Raw genomic sequence first — 20,666 nt, 5'->3', positions numbered from 1 at the left:
TATGAGGAATGCGCGTGCGCCCTGGCTGACCGCGCAGTTCCTCTCGCTCTGGGTATTTGAAATCGGCGTGCGGAGCCCGGCTGCAGTGAGAGCATCACAACCACATCTCAATCCTACGCTGACTCACAGTCAAGCAAGTCACGGTAGGGGATCATATCGATTCATTTATGATTAAATAAAGTCACGAATCTGGACTAAAGCAATTAAAGAACAATTTAACACCGCTTTTATGAACCTAAATGTGTTTCATGGAGTACAACCAAGTAAACTAGCAAGCTACGCTAACATTAGCATCCGGCTTGTGACAAAATCAGGGCATTCATTGATTATTTTCATTCACTACAAGTTTAAGGACATCAACCACAGTCTTAAATGATGTGTTTGAACTGGATAGAGCAAAATCATATTAGTTAGACAAGAAAATAAGTATGCTAGCTAACTTATAACTTGAAGCAGCTAACTGGAACCAGTCAGTGCACAAGGGTGCTAACATGCTTTGCGGATGTCTAGCCAAAAGGGATTGTTACAAGTGCACACTTTAGTTTCCGCCTTGACACAGATATTAAGATGTAGAACATGTATGAGCAATACTTTTATTGTGCTGTCATCGGCATCATGGTAATCAATCAGTGGGTTATCAATAGTGGGTAATTTAGGCCTAGCTGGCCCACCGTTGATGACCAACAGATTACAACGATTTATTACTACGTTCAGCGTCCAGGGCGGTCTCGGTACCGCACACACATACTGATCATAATATCCTCTTTTCTCTCGCAATGTAGACATCATCATGGATTTAAATGATGCAAACCTTCAATCACTCATGGAGTTCCTCAGGAAAACTCTTGATCCTGATCCATTAGTAAGACGACCAGGTGAGAGACCCTTCAAACATAATCGTACATGTTGATTGTTAATCACTAAGGCCTCTTTAAATTTAGGATATGGTCCGAAGTTAACTGTTTTCGTCCCCTTGTGATTTTGTGCCACAGCTGAAAAGTTCCTCGAGTCCGTTGAAGGAAATCAGAATTACCCTGTATTGCTTCTTACTTTACTGGAGAAATCCCAAGACAATGTAATCCGTGTATGTGCTGCGGTTACGTTCAAGAATTACATCAAGAGGAACTGGCGCATAGTGAGTGGAAATCAACAGATCTACTTGACAATGTTTTGTCGTTGACTTAGTCTAAAAATGTAATAAAGAAAGTAAGAGTTTTTAAGTATTTCATCCTCACTCCTCAGGTTGAAGATGAACAAAACAAAATCTCTGATCCGGACCGGACGACAGTCAAAGCCAACATAGTGAACTTGATGCTGAGGAGCCCGGAACAAATTCAGAAACAGGTCTGTTTATTGTTATATTTTACCTTTTCAATTTTAAGAGTTATGCCTTGTACACTTTAATAAGTTTAAAGGTCCCATGACATGCCACCAGGTATGGGTGTGATTAGCCGTTGCAAGACGTTTTGAAAATCTGTCTCTCAGGACATTACAAGTGGGCGTGTCCACATAGATGTGTGACGGATAGATGAGCAACGTTTGCTACATTCCACTGGGTAGGCTGGTAGTCGTAGACTGATCTATCCAGCACACATCTTGGTGGAAACGCCCACTTGTGATGTCATAAGAGACAGATTTTCAAAATGTCTTGTAACAGCTAATCACACTCACACCTGGTGGCATGTCATGGGACCGTTAACCTTGGCCATACTCTAAATTGTTTTATTCTTTACTGCAGCTGAGCGACGCCATCAGCATTATTGGAAGAGAAGACTTTCCCCAGAAGTGGCCTGACCTTTTAACAGAGATGGTGACCCGCTTCCAAAGTGGAGATTTCCATATCATTAACGGAGTCCTCCGAACCGCACATTCCCTCTTCAAGAGGTAAGATATAATAATGTTATGTACATTGACATCAAGAGCTTTTAGCAGACACTTATATCAAAAGCATCGTTAATTATGTACATTTGTCAGAAAAAAGGGAAACAATATATCACTATCAGATCAACAGTACTGCCTTGTATTTAACTCAAACCTTTTTGTCTTTTTAGGTATCGTCATGAGTTTAAGTCCAATGAGCTTTGGCTGGAAATAAAACTGGTCCTTGACACATTTGCTGCACCTCTGACGGAGCTTTTCAAGGTTTGTGTACGCTTGTGGTTGTAATAACATGATGAGATCCATATAAACTATTTGTATCTGTTGATTCTTTCCCTGCGTGTATTCTCCTGATGCTCACCGTTTTGTGTCCGCCACGTTTCAGGCCACCATTGAGTTGTGTCAGACTCACGCCAAAGACATCAACGCCCTGAAGGTCCTCTTCTCCTCTCTCACACTGATCTCCAAGCTCTTCTACAGTCTCAACTTCCAGGTGGGTTTCGTTCTTATTTTGACCTTCTTGTTGTTGCTCTAAAGGTAAAATATGTAAGCGTTTTTTTCTGTCATTAGGCAATTATTTTGTTCTGCAAGCTTGATCAATAAAAATAACCGTCCTTCGTACAGGATCTACCAGAGTTCTTTGAAGACAACATGGAGACCTGGATGTCCAATTTCCACAATCTGTTGACTTTGGATAACAAGCTATTACAGACCGACGTAAGTTCTTCTTTTTTGTGTGTGATGTTTTTTTTTATTATTTTAAACAAGGAACACAACTCAAGTTTGTTTCTCTATCTTGACGACCGTCCAGGACGAGGAAGAGGCGGGTCTCCTTGAGATGTTGAAGTCTCAGATCTGCGACAACGCCGCTCTGTACGCTCAGAAGTACGACGAGGAGTTCCAGCCGTTCCTGCCCCGCTTCGTCACCGCGATCTGGAACCTCCTGGTGTCCACCGGCCAAGAGGTCAAGTATGACCTGGTGAGGCTTCCGGCTGCTTCTTCGGGGATGTCCTGGGTATAAACAGCTTTTGTGACGCTTCGATGGCTAATCCCCCTTTGTGTGTCGCACAGCTCGTGAGCAATGCCATCCAGTTTTTGGCCTCCGTTTGTGAAAGGCCGCACTACAAGAACCTCTTTGAGGACCAGAACACCCTCACAAGCATTTGCGAGAAGGTCATCGTGCCCAACATGGAGTTTAGAAGTGAGTCAGTCTAGCGGGGGTTTCTTTTTAACTCGATGAAGCTATTTCAAACCAGTGCCACTTTGTTCAATAGTTGGGCTTGGTCTTGTATATCTACTGCACTCCTTTTGTGGTTCTGACCGACTGAACTCTCGCCATTCCTAGGTGCTGATGAGGAAGCCTTCGAAGACAACTCAGAGGAGTACATCCGTAGGGACCTCGAAGGATCCGGTAAACAGTCACTTCCTCTTACTTTGTTTATTCTTGTTTACTTCTGTATACATGGTTCAAAATACACCCGTCCTCGTGGGCTCACCCTCCCGCCGTCCTTCTGCAGACATCGACACTCGCCGCAGAGCTGCTTGTGACCTGGTGCGGGGTCTGTGTAAATTCTTTGAGGCTCCAGTCACAGCGATCTTTTCGGGCTACGTGAACTCCATGTTGGCAGAGTACGCCAAAAACCCTGGCTTGAACTGGAAGCATAAAGACGCTGCTATTTACCTCGTCACGTCGCTAGCGTCTAAAGCTCAGACGCAGAAGGTACTCTCGCCCTTAGGTCCACTGTGCTGCTCATTTCAGAAACCCGTGTCTCTTCTATTCTGTTAATGCAGATGGCTTTAAAAATTGATGTTTTGTTTCAGCATGGAATTACACAAGCCAACGAGCTGGTGAATCTTACAGAATTCTTTGTCAACCACATCATCACAGACCTAAAATCACCAAATAGTAAGAGTACACTCAAAAGTCTTCTGGATCAATCAGCAGCCAATTCACACAAAGGGAGGAAGAACTTTTTACGAGCATGGTAACCACCACATTGTTCTTTTTCCTATTCTAGTAAATGAGTTCCCGGTGCTGAAAGCAGACGCGATCAAATACGTCATGATCTTCAGAAGCCAGGTATGATCCCCCTACATCCACAATGATTCACCCTGCGTTCAACCCTGCACGTGGCGTAACCGGTGTGTCGTCGTGTTCACGTCATCCCAGCTCCCCAAGGAGCAGCTCCTGCAGGCGGTTCCCCTGCTCATGGCTCACCTGGAGGCCGAGAGCGCGGTGGAGCACACGTACGCTGCCCACGCCCTGGAGAGGTTGTTCACCATGAGGGGCCCCAACAACACCACACTGTAAGTACCAACGCCTCATCTGGAACTGAAGTAGCGCTATTGAGGTTGAGTCTTGACAACGTTTCAGCCCAGTGTCTCCATTCGCGACATTTTAATGGAGGTCTCTTTATTACAAAGGTCTCTCGTGAAGGTATTTAGGTAGAGGTTATGTTGTAGTTAAACTAGGGCTGCTCAATTATGGAAAAAATCATAAAAAAAAAAACTCCCAAAAAAAATTGTAACTGAGAACTTTGAAATTTCGCCTCAAAGAAATACTCAAAATGGTCAAAAAGAAGACCTTCAAGTCTAAAATAATGTACTGATATGTATCCAGCTTTAAAAAAAAAAGATTGATTGCGTTACTTGTGTTCGTTTAATGCTAAAATCGAAATCGAGATCAAAATCTGATTAAGAGCCAATATCGAATATCGAAATCAGTTAAACCCACTAAGTTAAACCCACTTCCCTGATCGTCAGAATGGCCAGACCTCTGCAATGTTTTTTTTTTTTTGCGTGCGTTTGTGTATATATATACACATGGGATGGCTCTAAGATCTCTTGGCTGAAGCTCCCTCCTTGTCTTGCAGCATCACACCAGGAGAAATGGCTCCATTCACATCACAGCTGCTCAACAATCTGTTCAAGGCCCTCTCGGTGCCCGGCTCTGCAGAGAATGAATACATCATGAAAGGTAGTACAGGGACTGGCTAAACCCAACGGATGAATCCTATCCAATACCCCCGTCTGTTGTGTGTTTAACTCGTACTTTTCCCTTTGGTTTATTTTCAAAGCCATCATGCGCAGCTTCTCCCTCCTGCAAGACGCCATCGTCCCCTATATCCCTACCCTGATCGATCAGCTCACACAAAAGCTCCTCTTAGTCAGCAAGGTAATCCACACCGATGCTTCCAACCGTTTAGTTTTGTTTAGTTTAGTTTATTGGTTGAGTCGACGGGGACCATGTACAGAACAGTACAACAATATACTAGAGTTAGCCGAATAGCTAATTTGCATCTGTGGTCCCTGGACAGGGAGTTCAAAGGATAATAAAACGCATACTAAACATCCCAGAGCATCAACAACATTACAGAGTAAAGTCATACAGAATACATTAAACAGTTGGTGTTCTTTATAAAATAATCATTGATTGCATGATTGTCTGAAGTTTTGGTTTTGGTTTTCCTCCTGCCCTCAGAATCCCAGCAAGCCCCACTTCAACCACTACCTGTTTGAGTCCCTGTGCCTCTCCATCCGGATCACCTGCAAGGCCAACCCCAGCACCGTGGGTAGCTTTGAGGAGGCCCTTTTCCCCGTGTTCACGGAGATCCTTCAGAACGATGTCCAGGGTGGGTCATCTGCACTAGCATCTCTTTGTTTAGTTTCTGTCCCGCGTTAAGCGTCATTGGCCGGGACGCTTTTGATAGACAAGGGGGTTAACTGAAGTTGAAGTTACCAATGACTCATTGGTAACTTCAACTTCAGTTAACCTCCTTGGCTTTCAAAAATGTCAGATATGTGATGAATAACAGAGTGTTAGGAACCCAACACAAGATACCCTTTGTCTGGTGTAAAGCAGGTCTTGTTTTGATGGACAGGGCCCCACCTATAACAAGACTATTGAGAAGTGTCAGCGTTACTGTCGCATGAATTGTCTCTTCTGTCCCCTCTCGCGCAGAGTTTGTCCCGTACGTGTTCCAGGTGATGTCCCTCCTCCTGGAGATCCACTCGGACTCCATCCCCTCCTCCTACATGGCGCTGTTCCCCCACCTGCTGCAGCCCGCGCTGTGGGAGCGAGCCGGGAACATCCCCCCTCTGGTTCGCCTGCTCCAGGCCTACCTCGAGAAGGGCGCTCCCACCATCGCCAGCTCTGCTGCCGATAAAATAGTAGGTCGAGCTCGTAACGGGTGTTGAACTCGTGTCTTGGTTGGTTCACATTTAATGATCGGGTATTCTTAACTTTGACTGATTTTGATTTGATTGATTTGGTGTTTGGGTCATAACATGGTAACACTCCCTGTCCCTTTAGCCCGGACTGCTCGGAGTCTTCCAGAAGCTTATTGCCTCCAAGGCCAACGACCACCAGGGCTTCTACCTCCTCAACAGCATCATCGAGCACATGCCCCCGTGAGTCGTCCCGAGAAAACCCAATCAGTGGATTGTGAGAGGGTGAATGGCTGGAAGGCTTGGTTTGATGTAATCAATTGTGATGAGATCCTAACTTTCTTTTTATGTCGGCCTTTGTTTTTGTCAGAGAATCCATCATGCAATACAGGAAACAGATCTTTATTCTGCTCTTCCAAAGGCTACAGAGTTCCAAAACTACCAAGTTCATCAAAAGTAAGACTGTAGTTGTGTTCATGCTCAATTCAATGACTAGAAGGGTCACTCACATCTAACGTTTCTTTAGGTTTTTTTTTTTGTATAAACCCAAAAAAGGTTATGCAAAGCTATGGCTATTAATTTTGATCAATTGACTTGAGAAATCAGGAAAGCAGTACTTTCCAAAACTCCTGTTTACATAGATTTGTGTAAAATAGCAGAGCATACCATAAACCTTTACATATATACATGTTCTAATTTTTTTAATAACAATAGTCTACTTTGCTGTCAGCAATACCGTGTCGATTTTGGACTACTCAATGCGGTTGGCAACATGGTTGTAATCTGTGATGCTTGACTGTTCCTGTATTCTCTTGTCCAGGTTTCTTGGTGTTTATCAACCTCTTCGGTGTCAAATACGGAGCTATCGCCCTGCAGGAGATCTTTGACAGCATCCAGCCAAAGTGAGTACAGACGGACCAATGCTGAAAAGTATAAACCTAATGTGGACGTCGTAAAGAACGAATTTATGTCGGTGTGTGAGGTTGACCCTGTTGCTGTGTGTTGTGTCTCAGGATGTTTGGCATGGTCCTGGAGAAGATCATCATTCCTGACGTACAGAAGGTGTCTGGCCCGGTGGAGAAGAAGATCTGCGCCGTGGGCATCACAAAAATCCTCACGGAGTGTCCCGCCATGATGGACACGGAATACACCAAGCTCTGGTTAGAAACGGACCCAACAAAACACTGCCCGGCACACTGCAAAGTCACGTAGTCAAGGCTACACCATCACAAACCGCATTTAGCCGACTTCTACCGGGAAATGGATAGAGATAGATGGATACTTTATTGATCCCCAGGGGATATTCAAAGTCACAGTAGCTTGAAGACGTCACACACAGCATATACATCCAACATAAACAAGATGATGGAATATAATATCGTCATGGATAATATTGACAATGGAAGATATGCTAAGCTGCTCTTGGAGACATGGAGCCAGCGTGGTCCGTGGGTCACTGGTAGGGCTGAACGGTTTGGGGAAATAATCAAATTGCGATTATTTCGACCAATACTGCGATTGCGATTTTTTCTTTTTAAAGTTCCTTATGTTCTGTATTATTTACTAAACAAGCAATACATCATTCTATAGTATGGCCAACGCAACATTGGAAGCAGTCAACCTATAAACTGCTTTCCTTTAGGCCAGGCGTATGTGTAGAGATGCATTGATGCATGATTACTATCTTTACTTAATTATTGAATCATAAAATAAAAATAAATACGAATCGTACTGATTTTACTGTTACTGATCTCAAGTCAGTAACAATTATTTATTTATTTTATTTAATTGCAGACTTTGCGATTTACTAATCTATTAGTATGTCGTATTACATGTGGGTTTGACTTTGATTAATCGTTCCGCCCTAGTCACCGGTGTGTCTGCGGTTCTTTCCCCGCCAGGACCCCTCTGCTCCAGGCCCTCATCGGGTTCTTCGAGCTGCCGGAGGACGACAGCACGCCCGACGACGAGCACTTCATCGACATCGAGGACACCCCCGGCTACCAGACGGCCTTCTCCCAGCTGGCCTTCGCCGGCAAGAAGGAGCATGACCCCATCGGAGACTCCATGGGCAACCCCAAGATCCTGCTGGCCCAGTCCCTCCACAAGCTGTCCACCGCCTGTCCCGGCCGGGTATGGGTTCACAGGGTTTCCCACAGCACGTTACCGCTTTGGACAGCCGCCTAAGCTACACACCTAACGCCTTAACTACAACTTCGCCAAAAAATAAAAATATAGATTTTATTTTATAGCAGATATTATAAAAAAGTATAAAATAATCTAAACTTCATTCACTCTGTGTATAAATCGGGTAACACTCTGACTGCCTGCATGAAAATAAGCATGACTGCCTGCTAAAAAATAAGCATAAAAGGTGGCAAACCACCTTAACTAACAAATTCTCTGCGGGAAACCCCGGGTTCAGACCCGATAGGATGGAGTTCACGACCCTGTTAAACGGTGGGGCGGCTGATGGCAGGTTTGAGTGATGACCTCTCGCTCCTCTCTCCCAGGTCCCCTCCATGCTGAGCAGCAGCCTGAACGCAGACGCCCTTCAGTTCCTGCAGGGATACCTGCTGGCAGCGTCGGTGCAGCTGGTTTAGAACCACAGCGTGTTGTCTAGCCCAGAACACACTGCGCACAGAGCAGACGGCTCCAAGGCTCGTTTCAACCAAAGGCCCCACGGACTACACTGGTGGAGCTTGACATGGGATGGATTTATTGGGATGTGGCTTGTTCTGCTTGGAGGTCAATGTTCCCTGTTGACTTTTTTTTTTAAAGAGCTTTTAAAAAAACGCAGTGCAAAAAAGAAACGGGAAATTAAATTTGACTTGTTGAGTTTCTGGTTTGGTTGGGGTTGCGCGTGCTGTGGAAATTGCAGGGCAGAGTTAATTCATGGTATTTTTAGTATCATGTTTTGATATATCAAGTGTGTTCAAGATCATCTGAACTGAGTTGACTCAGTATTCTTAAACAACCATTTGAAGAGGTTTGGTGTCCTATCAGATTTCATTGGATTGCTTTACACTTCTTTGGAAGACTCAAATCTCCATAAATATAATTTCTCACCTCTTTTCTGCATGTCCCTTGTAGATTTGTGTGTTTGTCCTTCATTTTGGCACTGTCTGTTATTGTGATTAAAGAGAAGCACTTGTATAGAGCCTGGCCTTTCGACTCTTTTGTATTTAATACGTACAGCTTATTCTTTACTGAACATCCCAGCACTTTAAACATTTAGTCCCTATATCAAAGGAAAATAATTTGTTCCCGATATGGTTATTGTATCCGTTTATAATAAAGGTATTCAGTGGGATGAGTACATTAAATCATTAAAAACATCCCGTTTTTTTTCAGAAATATTCATACATTTCTCATGTAAACACACTTGACGTTCATTTTCTATTTAGATTCTTGTATACGGAGACTTTGGTTTGCATAGCGTTCCAGTAGCTGGAGCGACTTCAACAGAAAGTCACTAGGAGGTTTTGACTTGGTCTTTGGCTGCTTTTATTTCCATGTTCTTGATGAAGGGCATCATGCATCTGTCCCCTCCCATGAAGCGGTACGTGGCAACATTGGCTTCCCAAGGCAACAGCCTAGAGACGGGGATGAGAAGACTTGAGCATGACTGAGTTTACCTGCTTGGGACTATACACACTTGTAATTATTGGCATAGCATAATCCTAATAATTTTTAGGGCCTTTAGCAGACGCTTTTATCCAAAGTGACTTGCAATAAGTACATTTGTCAGAAGAAGGTGACAAATATCGCGGCACATACAGTAAGGATGTTCATAGAACCAGGTGCGGGTGCTGCTTGCACACTGCCCAAACAAACGACCCCACAGTGTCAGAATGCCATGCGAGTGGCTGGTTGTAAGCTGTTGTTGAATCCAGTTGGGGAAGTTTACAGTTTGGAACTGCACGTTTCGGCTTACGTTCTCTGGCGGATTGGGGGAGTGAGAAAGCCACTGCGGTCGTACTTACGCTCGTGTCAGCAATGGAATGTACATAAGGCGAGGAATGCATATCATCTGCTGCTCGGCCAGGATGGCGTTCATGGACTGCTTCACGGTGTAGAGGGGGTCCAGTGGAGGGATCAGACCCCGCAGCTCTTTCCTGTGAGGAGGCAGAATCTGGTTTTAAGTTGTTTCTGAGACATGTCACTGTAGTCAACTTTAAAGGTGACATATAATACCACCAGCTGTGGGTGACTAGCCGTTACAAGCCATTCTGAAAACCTGCCTCTTCTGACATCACAAGTGGGCGTGTCCACCTGGATGTGTGCTGGATAGATCAGTCTACCAGCCTACCCAGTGGACTGGAGCAAACGTTGCTTATCTATCCCGTCATACATCTAGGTGGGACACGGCCACTTGTGATGTCAGAAGAGGCCGAATTTCAAAACGCCCCGTAACGGCTAATCACACTCACACCTGGTGGTGGCATGACATGGGTCCTTTAAAAAATTTGTGTACCTGATCTCGCAGCCCTCGAACATGCCTGTGTCTACAATGTACGGGCAGACCAGGGTGGTTTTGATGCCATTCAGGTTTTCTGCATGGAGATCGTGGGCCAGGGACTCGGTGAACCCCACGGCACCAAATTTGCTGGCACAGTAGTCCTGAGAGAAAAAAAGCATACGAAGATGAATTTGTATTCCTATTTTGGGATGTTGTTTATTACTTTGGCCCCGTCCTCATATTATCCAGTTCTGTGGATAAGTATGTGGATATCACACCACATTGTCTTACCTCTACACACGCAGTGCTGAACAGGCCAAGGGCACTGGCGATGGTAACAATGTGGCCATGGTTCTGGGCTTTCATCTGAGGCAGGAAGGCCTTCGTCATCTGTTATAAGGGGAAATAACCATGACTTTAAGGAATTACCTCCGCACGTCTCACATCCAGGGACGCGGGAAGTGGGGGTGCTTAGGGTGCTGCAGCACCCCCCTCCCCCTGGCGGCCTCTGGCTGTAACTGCAAGTGAGAAGGTTTTCTGAACAAATCAATACTTTTATTTTTATTTTTATAATTTTATCATACAACATGATTTTTCATTAAATTATTGACATCCACCCTTTTTATTATATTTATCATATTATCATTTCATTTTATTTAGAACATTGTCTGAGTAGGCTGACGTAGGCTATGACGCACAACGCAGAACTGTCGATAGCTGAATATCGTACTATGCTGATTTTACATAAGCATGTTGGTGTTCAACATCTGTTGTAGTGAACATTCTAAAACTGGTGTAAAATGTTGCTGCCATATTAATAGATACGTTGAATATTATCGTTACGATTCTGGAATCCTGCACGTAAACTGGTTGGCGAAAAAAGAGCAAAGACGGACGGTTCACTTGACGGAGAAACCTTCACTTTCCTCATATCAGACAACTCGTATCTCTGGATGAAAATGAAGGCTTTCTTTTATTGTCACTTTCCTTTTAAACCTTTAGAAATAACCTCGTGAATCCTTGTTATAACGCTGTGTATAATCCCGGACCGCAACAGCTTGTCGGCATGTTGTTAGTGTGTGAAATTCAGCACAGTATCGGCCGAGTTGACTCTAATTTCCACATTGTTTACTTGCTGACGTTTGTGAATAACAGTGGCTAGTTGGCAGAACTCTTTTTACACACCAGTAGAGTGTTTATCAGAGCGGAGCCCTGAATGTGACGTCACCCGTCATCTCGTCTCTGTAAACAATGGATGTTGCGCAGCATTTATTATGACGTCATTATACAGACTCTCTCTCAGCACCCCCCCCCCCCCCCCCCTTGGACTGACTTCCCGCGTCCCTGGTGTTACCCCCTATGTTTTAATAAATACTTTTCGACAGTGTTACCCCTTATGGGTTTTTCATGACCACAGAAAAAAAACGACAGTTTTTTTTACGCTTCATTTGATAAAAACGACAGTGTTACCCCTTATGTTTTTTTCCCATGATGACTGATGAATAACAACAGTGTTACCCCTTATATTTTATTTGACAAAGACAAAAGTGTTACCCCTTGTGTTTTTTTTCATGACGACCAATAAAAAACAACAGTGCTACCCCTTATGTTTTTATTCATGACGACCAATAAAAAACAAAAGTGTTACCCCTTATGTTTTTTTTCATGACGACCAATAAAAAAAGGAACAGTTTTTTTTCGTGACTACCAAAGAAAAATGACAGTGTCACCCCTCATGTTTCATTTGATAGAAACAACAGTGTTACCCCTTACATTTATTTCAATTTTTTTGCGGGGATCCGAACATGAGCTGTTAAGAGTGTTAACCTCTGAACTTAACAATGCACCATCACGACACCAGATTACGTCATCACAAAGGTTATACTTGACTTTATAATTCGCATGAAATAGAGATAAGAGTCTTCAAATAGATGACAACAATCGGACTTGAACCCCAGTCTCCAGGAGGTTAGGCAGAGTAAACTCCACTGCACCACTGAGGCGATGACAATTCACAATAATCAATCGTCAACAAAGAGGATATACATGACATTAAAATGTATGTGTGTATTTCTATTATTTCCCTTGTTTTTTTTCATGACGACCAATAAAAAACGACAGTGTTATCCCTTATAAAATATTTGACAAAGACAACAGTGTTACCCTTTGTTTTTTTCATGACGACCAATAAAAAAACCACAGTGTTACCCCTTATGTCTTTTTTCATGATGACCAATAAAAAACAACAGTGTTACCCCTTATGTTGTTTTTCATGACGACCAATAAAACAACAGTGTTACCCCTTATATTTATTTCATGACGGCCGATAAAAAACGACAGAGTTACCCCTCATGTTTTTTCCATGTTGACCAATAAAAAACGACTGTGGCACCCCTGTCGACGTTTTTGCAGGGATCCGAACATTAGCTGTTTAGAGTGATAACCTCCGAACTTAACAATGCATCATCAAGACACCTGATTCAGTCAACACAAAGGTTATCCTTGACTTTATAATTCGCATGAAATAGAGATAAGAATCTTCCAACAGAGGTCATCACCCAGACTTGAACCCCGGTCTCCAGGGGGTTAGCCAGAGTCCACCCCACTGCACCACTGAGGCGATGATAACACACAATAATCAATCATCAATAAAGAGGATATACATGACATTAAAATGTATGTGTGTATTTCTATTATTTCCCTTATGTTTTTTTTCACGACGACAAATAATAAACAACAGTGTTACCCCTTATGTTTTTTTTCATGACGACCAATAAAAAACAGCAGTCTTACCCCCTTATGTTTTTTTTCATGACGACCAATAAAAAACAACAGTGTTACCCCCTTATGTTTTTTTTCATGACGACCAATAAAAAACGACAGTGTTACCCCTTATGTTTTTTTTCATGATGACCAATAAAAAACGACAGTGTTACCCCTTGTGTTTTTTTCATGACGACCAGAAAGGTTATCCTTGACTTTTTTTCATTTCGTGTCACCCCCTATGTTTTATTTGATAAATATCAACAGTGTTTTCCCCTTATATTTATTTCATGACGGCCGATAAAAAACGACAGAGTTACCCCTCATGTTTTTTCCATGTTGACCAATAAAAAACGACTGTGGCACCCCTGTCGACGTTATTGCAGGGATCCGAACATTAGCTGTTTAGAGTGATAACCTCCGAACTTAACAATGCACCATCAAGACACCGGTTGAAGTCAACACAAAGGTTATCCTTGACTTTATAATTTGCATGAAATAGAGATAAGAAAAAAGGCGATGATAACACACAATAATCAATCATCAATAAAGAGGATATACATGACATTAAAATGTATGTGTGTATTTCTATTATTTCCCTTATGTTTTTTTTCACGACGACAAATAATAAACAACAGTGTTACCCCTTATGTTTTTTTTCATGACGACCAATAAAAAACAGCAGTCTTACCCCCTTATGTTTTTTTTCATGACGACCAATAAAAAACAACAGTGTTACCCCCTTATGTTTTTTTTCATGACGACCAATAAAAAACGACAGTGTTACCCCTTATGTTTTTTTTCATGATGACCAATAAAAAACGACAGTGTTACCCCTTGTGTTTTTTTCATGACGACCAGAAAGGTTATCCTTGACTTTTTTTCATTTCGTGTCACCCCCTATGTTTTATTTGATAAATATCAACAGTGTTTTCCCCTTATATTTATTTCATGACGGCCGATAAAAAACGACAGAGTTACCCCTCATGTTTTTTCCATGTTGACCAATAAAAAACGACTGTGGCACCCCTGTCGACGTTATTGCAGGGATCCGAACATTAGCTGTTTAGAGTGATAACCTCCGAACTTAACAATGCACCATCAAGACACCGGTTGAAGTCAACACAAAGGTTATCCTTGACTTTATAATTTGCATGAAATAGAGATAAGAATCTTCCAACAGAAGTCATCAACCGGACTTGAACCCCGGTCTCCAGGAGGTTAGCCAGAGTCCACCCCACTGCACCACTGAGGCAATGATAATAAACAATAATCAATCATCAATAAAGAGGATATACATGACATTAAAATGTATGTGTGTATTTCTATTATTTCCCTTATGTTTTTTTTCACGACGACGAATAATAAACAACAGTGTTACCCCTTATGTTTTTTTTCATGACGACCAAAAAAAACAACAGTGTTACCCCCTTTATGTTTTTTTTCATGACGACCAATAAAAAACAACAGTGTTACCCCTTATGTTTTTTTTCATGACGACCAATAAAAAACAGCAGTCTTACCCCTTATGTTTTTTTTCATGACGACCAATAAAAAACAACAGTGTTACCCCCTTATGTTTTTTTTCATGACGACCAATAAAAAACGACAGTGTTACCCCTTATGTTTTTTTTCATGATGACCAATAAAAAACGACAGTGTTACCCCTTGTGTTTTTTTCATGACGACCAAAGAAAAACAACAGTGTCACCCCCTATGTTTTATTTGATAAATATCAACAGTGTTTTCCCCTTATATTTATTTCATGACGGCTGATAAAAAACGACAGTTACCCCTCATGTTTTTTCCATGTTGACCAATAAAAAACGACTGTGGCACCCCTGTCGACGTTATTGCAGGGATCCGAACATTAGCTGTTTAGAGTGATAACCTCCGAACTTAACAATGCACCATCAAGACACCGGTTAAAGTCAACACAAAGGTTATCCTTGACTTTATAATTTGCATGAAATAGAGATACGAATCTCCCAACAGAGGTCATCAACCGGACTTGAACCCCGGTCTCCAGCGGGTTAGCCAGTGTTCACCCCACTGCACCACTGAGGCGATGATAACACACAATAATCAATCATCAATAAAGAGGATATACATGACATTAAAATGTATGTGTGTATTTCTATTATTTCCCCTATGTTTTTTTTCACGACGACAAATAATAAACAACAGTGTTACCCCTTATGTTTTTTTTCATGACGACCAAAAAAAACAACAGTTACCCCCTTTATGTTTTTTTTCATGACGACCATTAAAAAACAACATGTTTTTTTTCATGACGACCAATAAAAAACAACAGTGTTACCCCTTATGTTTTTTTTCATGATGACCAATAAAAAACGACAGTGTTACCCCTTATGTTTTTTTTCATGATGACCAACAAAAAACGACAGTGTTACCCCTTGTGTTTTTTTTCATGACGACCAAAGAAAAACAACAGTGTCACCCCCTATGTTTTATTTGATAAATATCGACAGTGTTTTCCCCTTATATTTATTTCATGACGGCCGATAAAAAACAACAGAGTTCCCCCTCATGTTTTTTTCATGTTGACCAATAAAAAACGACTGTGGCACTCCTGTCGACGTTTTTGCAGGGATCCGAACATGTATCTGTGTATTTCTATTATTTCCCTTATGTTTTTTTTCACAACGACAAATAATAAACAACAGTGTTACCCCTTATGTTTTTTTTCATGACGACCAAAAAAAACAACAGTGTTACCCCCCTTATGGTTTTTTTCATGACGACCAATAAAAAACAACAGTGTTACCCCTTACGTTTTTTTTATCACGACCAATAGAAAACAACAGTGTTACCCCTTACGTTTTTTTTCATGACGACCAATAAAAAACAACAGTGTTACCCCTTGTGGTTTTTTTCATGACGACCAAAGATAAACAACAGTGTTACCCCCTATGTTTTATAACATTATTTATTCATTAAATTATTGACATCCACCCTTTTTTTATGAACTCTTTTTACACACCAGTAGAGTGTTTATCAGAGCGGAGCCCTGAATGTGACGTTTCATTTGATGAAAACGACAGTGTTACCCCTTATGTTTTTTCCCATGATGACTGATGAAAAACAACAGTGTTAAGGCCGATATATGCTCTGTTTTAGGCGTAACGCGTAAGCACGTAAGATACATAAACCCCCTTGCGCGGTAAAATATCCCCCCTTACGTGCTTAAGTGTGTCGGCCAAAATTCCTGACTATGCGACTAAAACACTACGGCCCTACGCAGCTTGCAAAGACTGTGATTGGCCAGCTAACCACATCCTTTCAGGAGTCTCACATTTCCGGTTTTACAGCATAATAGCGCCATTTTTAAAAGGCCGTGACAGAAGCGAATTAAGAATTTTGAAGAAGGAGAAGAAGAAAACACAAGAACGAATTATGATAATTATAAATACAAACAAGCCAGCGATTTCCACTTCCACGCCCACAGATTCGTTCATTGCTCCCCCTACTGTTCTGGCGGAGAATCCCCTTGCAACACGCGCAATCCTTAAAGGTTGGGTACGCGATTTGCGAAACGCCAGCAGATTTTGAAAATACACAACTCAAATGGTCCTACCCCCTCTCCTTCAACGCTGACTCTGACTCCACCCATTCCAAGTACCTGGACGCGCAATCATGCACGAGCGCGAACAGAGATGCGCGAGAGCGAGCCAGGCTAGCGTAGGTTTTCGTTTAACAACATGGCACTACATTCAGCTGTAAGTTGCACCCAGTACCGCGGGAAGTAGGGGTGCTGGGGGTGCTGCAACACCCCCTGTCCGAGGCCCTGTCTTATCACAGAAAACGATCATTTCTAAAAACTCCTGCCAAAGTGGAGATTTCTGAAAACGCCGGTTATGTGTTGTCGTGTCAACGGGGAGAAACGGGATTTTAGGTTCTGAAGCGTCACATTATGCACCAGGAAATGCTTAACGTCATGTGAGCGCCCGCTGTACCGTATTGGTCCGAATATAAACACAAACCCCATTGTAAGACGACCTATATTTGGAAAAAAGATTTGAAGACCAGATCTTGATTTCATGAATAAATAAATTGTATTAATTGAAATAATATACGAAAATAAAAAGGCATAGAATAAAACACTGCATTGCCACTAAACAGTAGTGCAAATAGGCCGTACTGATGTGTACACCAAAGACTTCCTGACACTCCTCTGCCCCGCTATGTTCGCTCTGGCTGTGGTCGCTCCGAACTGTTTCGGCCCGTGGCAAAGCGAGTCATCCTCGCTGCTGTCCAAGGCATGTTGAGACGCAGCATTTATTTAATGCTCATATGACCTAGTGCTGAAAAAAGGTTATATGAAAAAGTGTGAGGGTAGCGGTGGCGCGCTAAACTTGTTCTGTGAGCAGCTGGATGTGAACCATGGTGTGAAGGAAGTGAACACAACGATCGATTTTCAACTGTGCGCGCATGAACTGGTGTAATTGAGCTGCGCTGCTATATATCTTTTTTATCAATGTGACGAGTTGCGAGTCTAGTGCAGGCCGGGTTTTTTTTTCCAGCACCCCCTGCTGAGAATACGTTCTCGCGGCTATGGTTGCACCAGATGTTATAAACATTAAACGGTCACATAAATCATTACTATTTTTAGAAAATGTATGTTTGTTTCATATAATTGTATTGGAAGTCCTGGTTTTCACTAGGGTTGCCGCGGTGTGGACATTTTCACACCGAGTAATACACTCGTCTCAACACCGGTATTACCGAGTATAAACGGTATAAACTTTGAAACTAGGTCAACCGCCACACAAGCATCGGTTTTTCGACCCTTCTCGTCCTTCAGTTGCCGCCAACGTTCGAAAGCAGCGGATTATTCTTGATTTCAGTTTTTCTCTTTCAGCGTTTTTATTATCAATTACTCTCTGAAAAAGAGTTTTCCTTCTCTTTGCTGGTGGTGGTGGTGGTGGTGGGGATGGTGGCGTCTTGTCTGCCATGGAAATTGTCTTCTACTGCTAGGTCCAAATGTGGATTAACTAGTTCCAGTAGCTACCGCAGGATAACAACAAACAGGAGCTTGCTCTGGGTCACGAACTCTGGGTCACGAGTACTGCACGAAGGGGTCGCGCGCGGGGCGCGGGGGAGGGGGAGTGCAGTACGACCGTTTGATTGACGTACTTACTGTCCAATGCAACTCGGTGGCAATGGAAATGATTGGCTGGAGTTTTTCGAGCCCTGCCCGTTCCACAGATGATTGACAAGTTTAATTTTCATGTCAGTACTTCTGACTCAGTGGCTGTAAGCGGGTTATGATAAGGATTTCAAGTAATTTTGCAAAAATGGCCAAAAAAGCGAATTCCGTACCCAACCTTTAAGGAACCTTAAAGGAACCGTAAATCAAAACTTGTCTAAAACAAGTCCCTTGTGTAAATTACGTGCTTACGTCTCTGGGTCTAAAACGACCCTAAATCGGCCTTTACCCCTTATATATTATTTGTTGACGTTTGTGAATAACAGTGGCTAGTTGGCAGAACTCTTTTTACACACCAGTAGAGTGTTTATCAGAGCGGAGCCCTGAATGTGACGTCACCCGTCATCTCGTCTCTGTAAACAATGGATGTTACGCAGCATTTATTATGACGTCATTATATAGATTCCCCTCTCAGCACCCCCCACTCGGACTGACTTCCCGCGTCCCTGCTCACATCCCTCACTGTCTCAATCTTAGTATGTGCGTCTCTCTCTCACTCACCTCTCTCACTGTGTGTGTCTCCGTCTCTGTCCCTGTCTCTGTCTCTCTCTCCCTCAAATGAGTGCACAAATTCTCGGTTGCATAACTCACAATTCTCAATTTCTTATGTTTCACCATCACGTGTTCCTAGCCACACCCTCACGCACACGATCAAGGTATCAGCAGCACACTATGCTTTATATAGAAGTGCATATAAAATCCGAGGCCGTCCTCTTACCCAAAAGAGAGCGTGACAGTTCACCAGCAGAGTCCTCTCCAACAGCTCATCGGGGCACTCGAGCAGCCGCCGTCCCGCCACGACCCCGGCGTTGTTCACCAATATCGTGACATCGCCAACATCTAGCCTCACCTTCTCCGCGGCCTCATAAATGTCCTGACGGCGGGAAAGATCAACAGTGTGTGTGTACACTTTGACCCCCTTTTCCCGCGCGAGTTCGGCCGTCTGCTCGTTTGCGGCCTGGTTGCAGTCCCAGAGCACGAGGTTGGCGCCCTCTTTGGCAAACTCCAGAGCGAACAGTCGACCCAGCGCGCCCCCGGCACCCGTGATGAGGCACAGCTCCCCGTCGATGCACTTCAACCTCGGCCGGAGAAAGGTCTGCAGTACGGCACTCAGGATGGAGTAGGACAATTCAATCAGCATCCATAGTAGGTCTAGTAAAAAAAACATCATGCGAGTACAAGCTCTCGTGCAACACAAAAGCATCAATGGCAGAGTGCCAAGCCTGGGCCATCATCAGCTGCTTTTATCAGCGCGACTCTGGATTGGATAGCTGTTTTATGTAACATGTGTTTGCGGGATTAGATGGACGGTGACCCACCAATGGAAAGTCGTATTGGGCAGATTACTAGAGGGTTGAACTCGTGCGTATTAATTGTTCATAACAGTCACTAGGCTACACTGAAAAGGCTTAGGACATCACGTCACGCAAAATATTATTACTGTATCAGTCACTTCATAATGATAGTATATTATTGCCGAACATCAGTATGTTTTAATATTCGTACAAAATGAGTGTATGGAATTAAACATGTATGAAGAAAAAAATATAGAGGATATTAATCATTAATTCTTTCCGTCGATTTTCTTGTTGTTATTACATTTTCAATGATGATTTGAAGATAGCCTACTTTATTTTTATTTTTATATAATGATGAAAGGACCAAGTAAGTCTGAATAACTAATAACTTAACGGCTAATAGGCTTACAGCATCACTATGGAATTGCAATCCCTTCACTCGCCACACATAACGTGACTAGAAAGGTTTTCCTGATATGACATGAAGAGGCTTAGCCTACCCTTAAGGTCAGGCACGAGTCCACAAAGCCAGGATATTTTCAATATTTAGCTCCCTGTGGAGTGTGTATATGTAAACTGGTGCAGTCAGAAATAGGCCTAGATGTCTTAAATCTTCACCTTTGTAACACATCGATAGCAGTCTTGAAATTGGCCTTGTCATGCCTTTCTGCTTCTTATTCCGACCTGAACGGGACTGACGTTGCCGCAGGACGGCTATTGCTTATGATAATGATAACACTGTTCCTTTTTTGTTATGTGATTTGAGCACTTAGGCCTATAACAAAAAAACAATCGAACAAACCAATGAACCAGAATTTTGATACAGCAGCTCAATACAATCCTCCTAGATCCATGTAGCATTACAATT

At 42.8% G+C, this 20,666-nt stretch overlaps 2 protein-coding genes across 2 annotated transcripts; one reads left to right on the top strand and one right to left on the bottom strand.

Moving 5' to 3' along the window:
- Positions 1-25: 25 nt before the first annotated feature.
- On the top strand, positions 26-9,206 carry cse1l (CSE1 chromosome segregation 1-like (yeast)). Its single transcript, XM_030375122.1, has 25 exons — positions 26-143; positions 783-875; positions 993-1,135; positions 1,243-1,344; positions 1,739-1,884; positions 2,052-2,142; positions 2,264-2,371; positions 2,503-2,595; positions 2,690-2,857; positions 2,950-3,079; positions 3,224-3,289; positions 3,396-3,598; positions 3,700-3,784; positions 3,897-3,958; positions 4,049-4,185; positions 4,752-4,855; positions 4,956-5,053; positions 5,360-5,510; positions 5,840-6,048; positions 6,191-6,288; positions 6,416-6,501; positions 6,866-6,947; positions 7,059-7,205; positions 7,947-8,178; positions 8,559-9,206. Exons 2-25 carry the CDS (start codon positions 791-793, stop codon positions 8,646-8,648), a joined length of 2,916 nt encoding a protein of 971 aa, XP_030230982.1. The 5' UTR covers positions 26-143; positions 783-790; the 3' UTR covers positions 8,649-9,206.
- Positions 8,823-19,748, bottom strand: LOC115557363 (retinol dehydrogenase 10-B). The gene is made up of 5 exons (XM_030375123.1): positions 19,219-19,748; positions 10,799-10,897; positions 10,523-10,668; positions 10,032-10,163; positions 8,823-9,641 (listed from the first exon to the last, which is right to left on the bottom strand). The coding sequence occupies exons 1-5, from the start codon at positions 19,702-19,704 to the stop codon at positions 9,521-9,523; spliced, it is 984 nt and encodes a 327-aa protein (XP_030230983.1). The 5' UTR covers positions 19,705-19,748; the 3' UTR covers positions 8,823-9,520.
- Positions 19,749-20,666: the final 918 nt, after the last annotated feature.

This window comes from Gadus morhua, chromosome 13 (assembly GCF_902167405.1).
Source record: "Gadus morhua chromosome 13, gadMor3.0, whole genome shotgun sequence".
NCBI classification, from domain to species: Eukaryota; Metazoa; Chordata; class Actinopteri; order Gadiformes; family Gadidae; genus Gadus; species Gadus morhua.
Note: the sequence above shows the minus strand (reverse complement) of the source record. Positions and strands in the feature narration are given on the sequence as shown.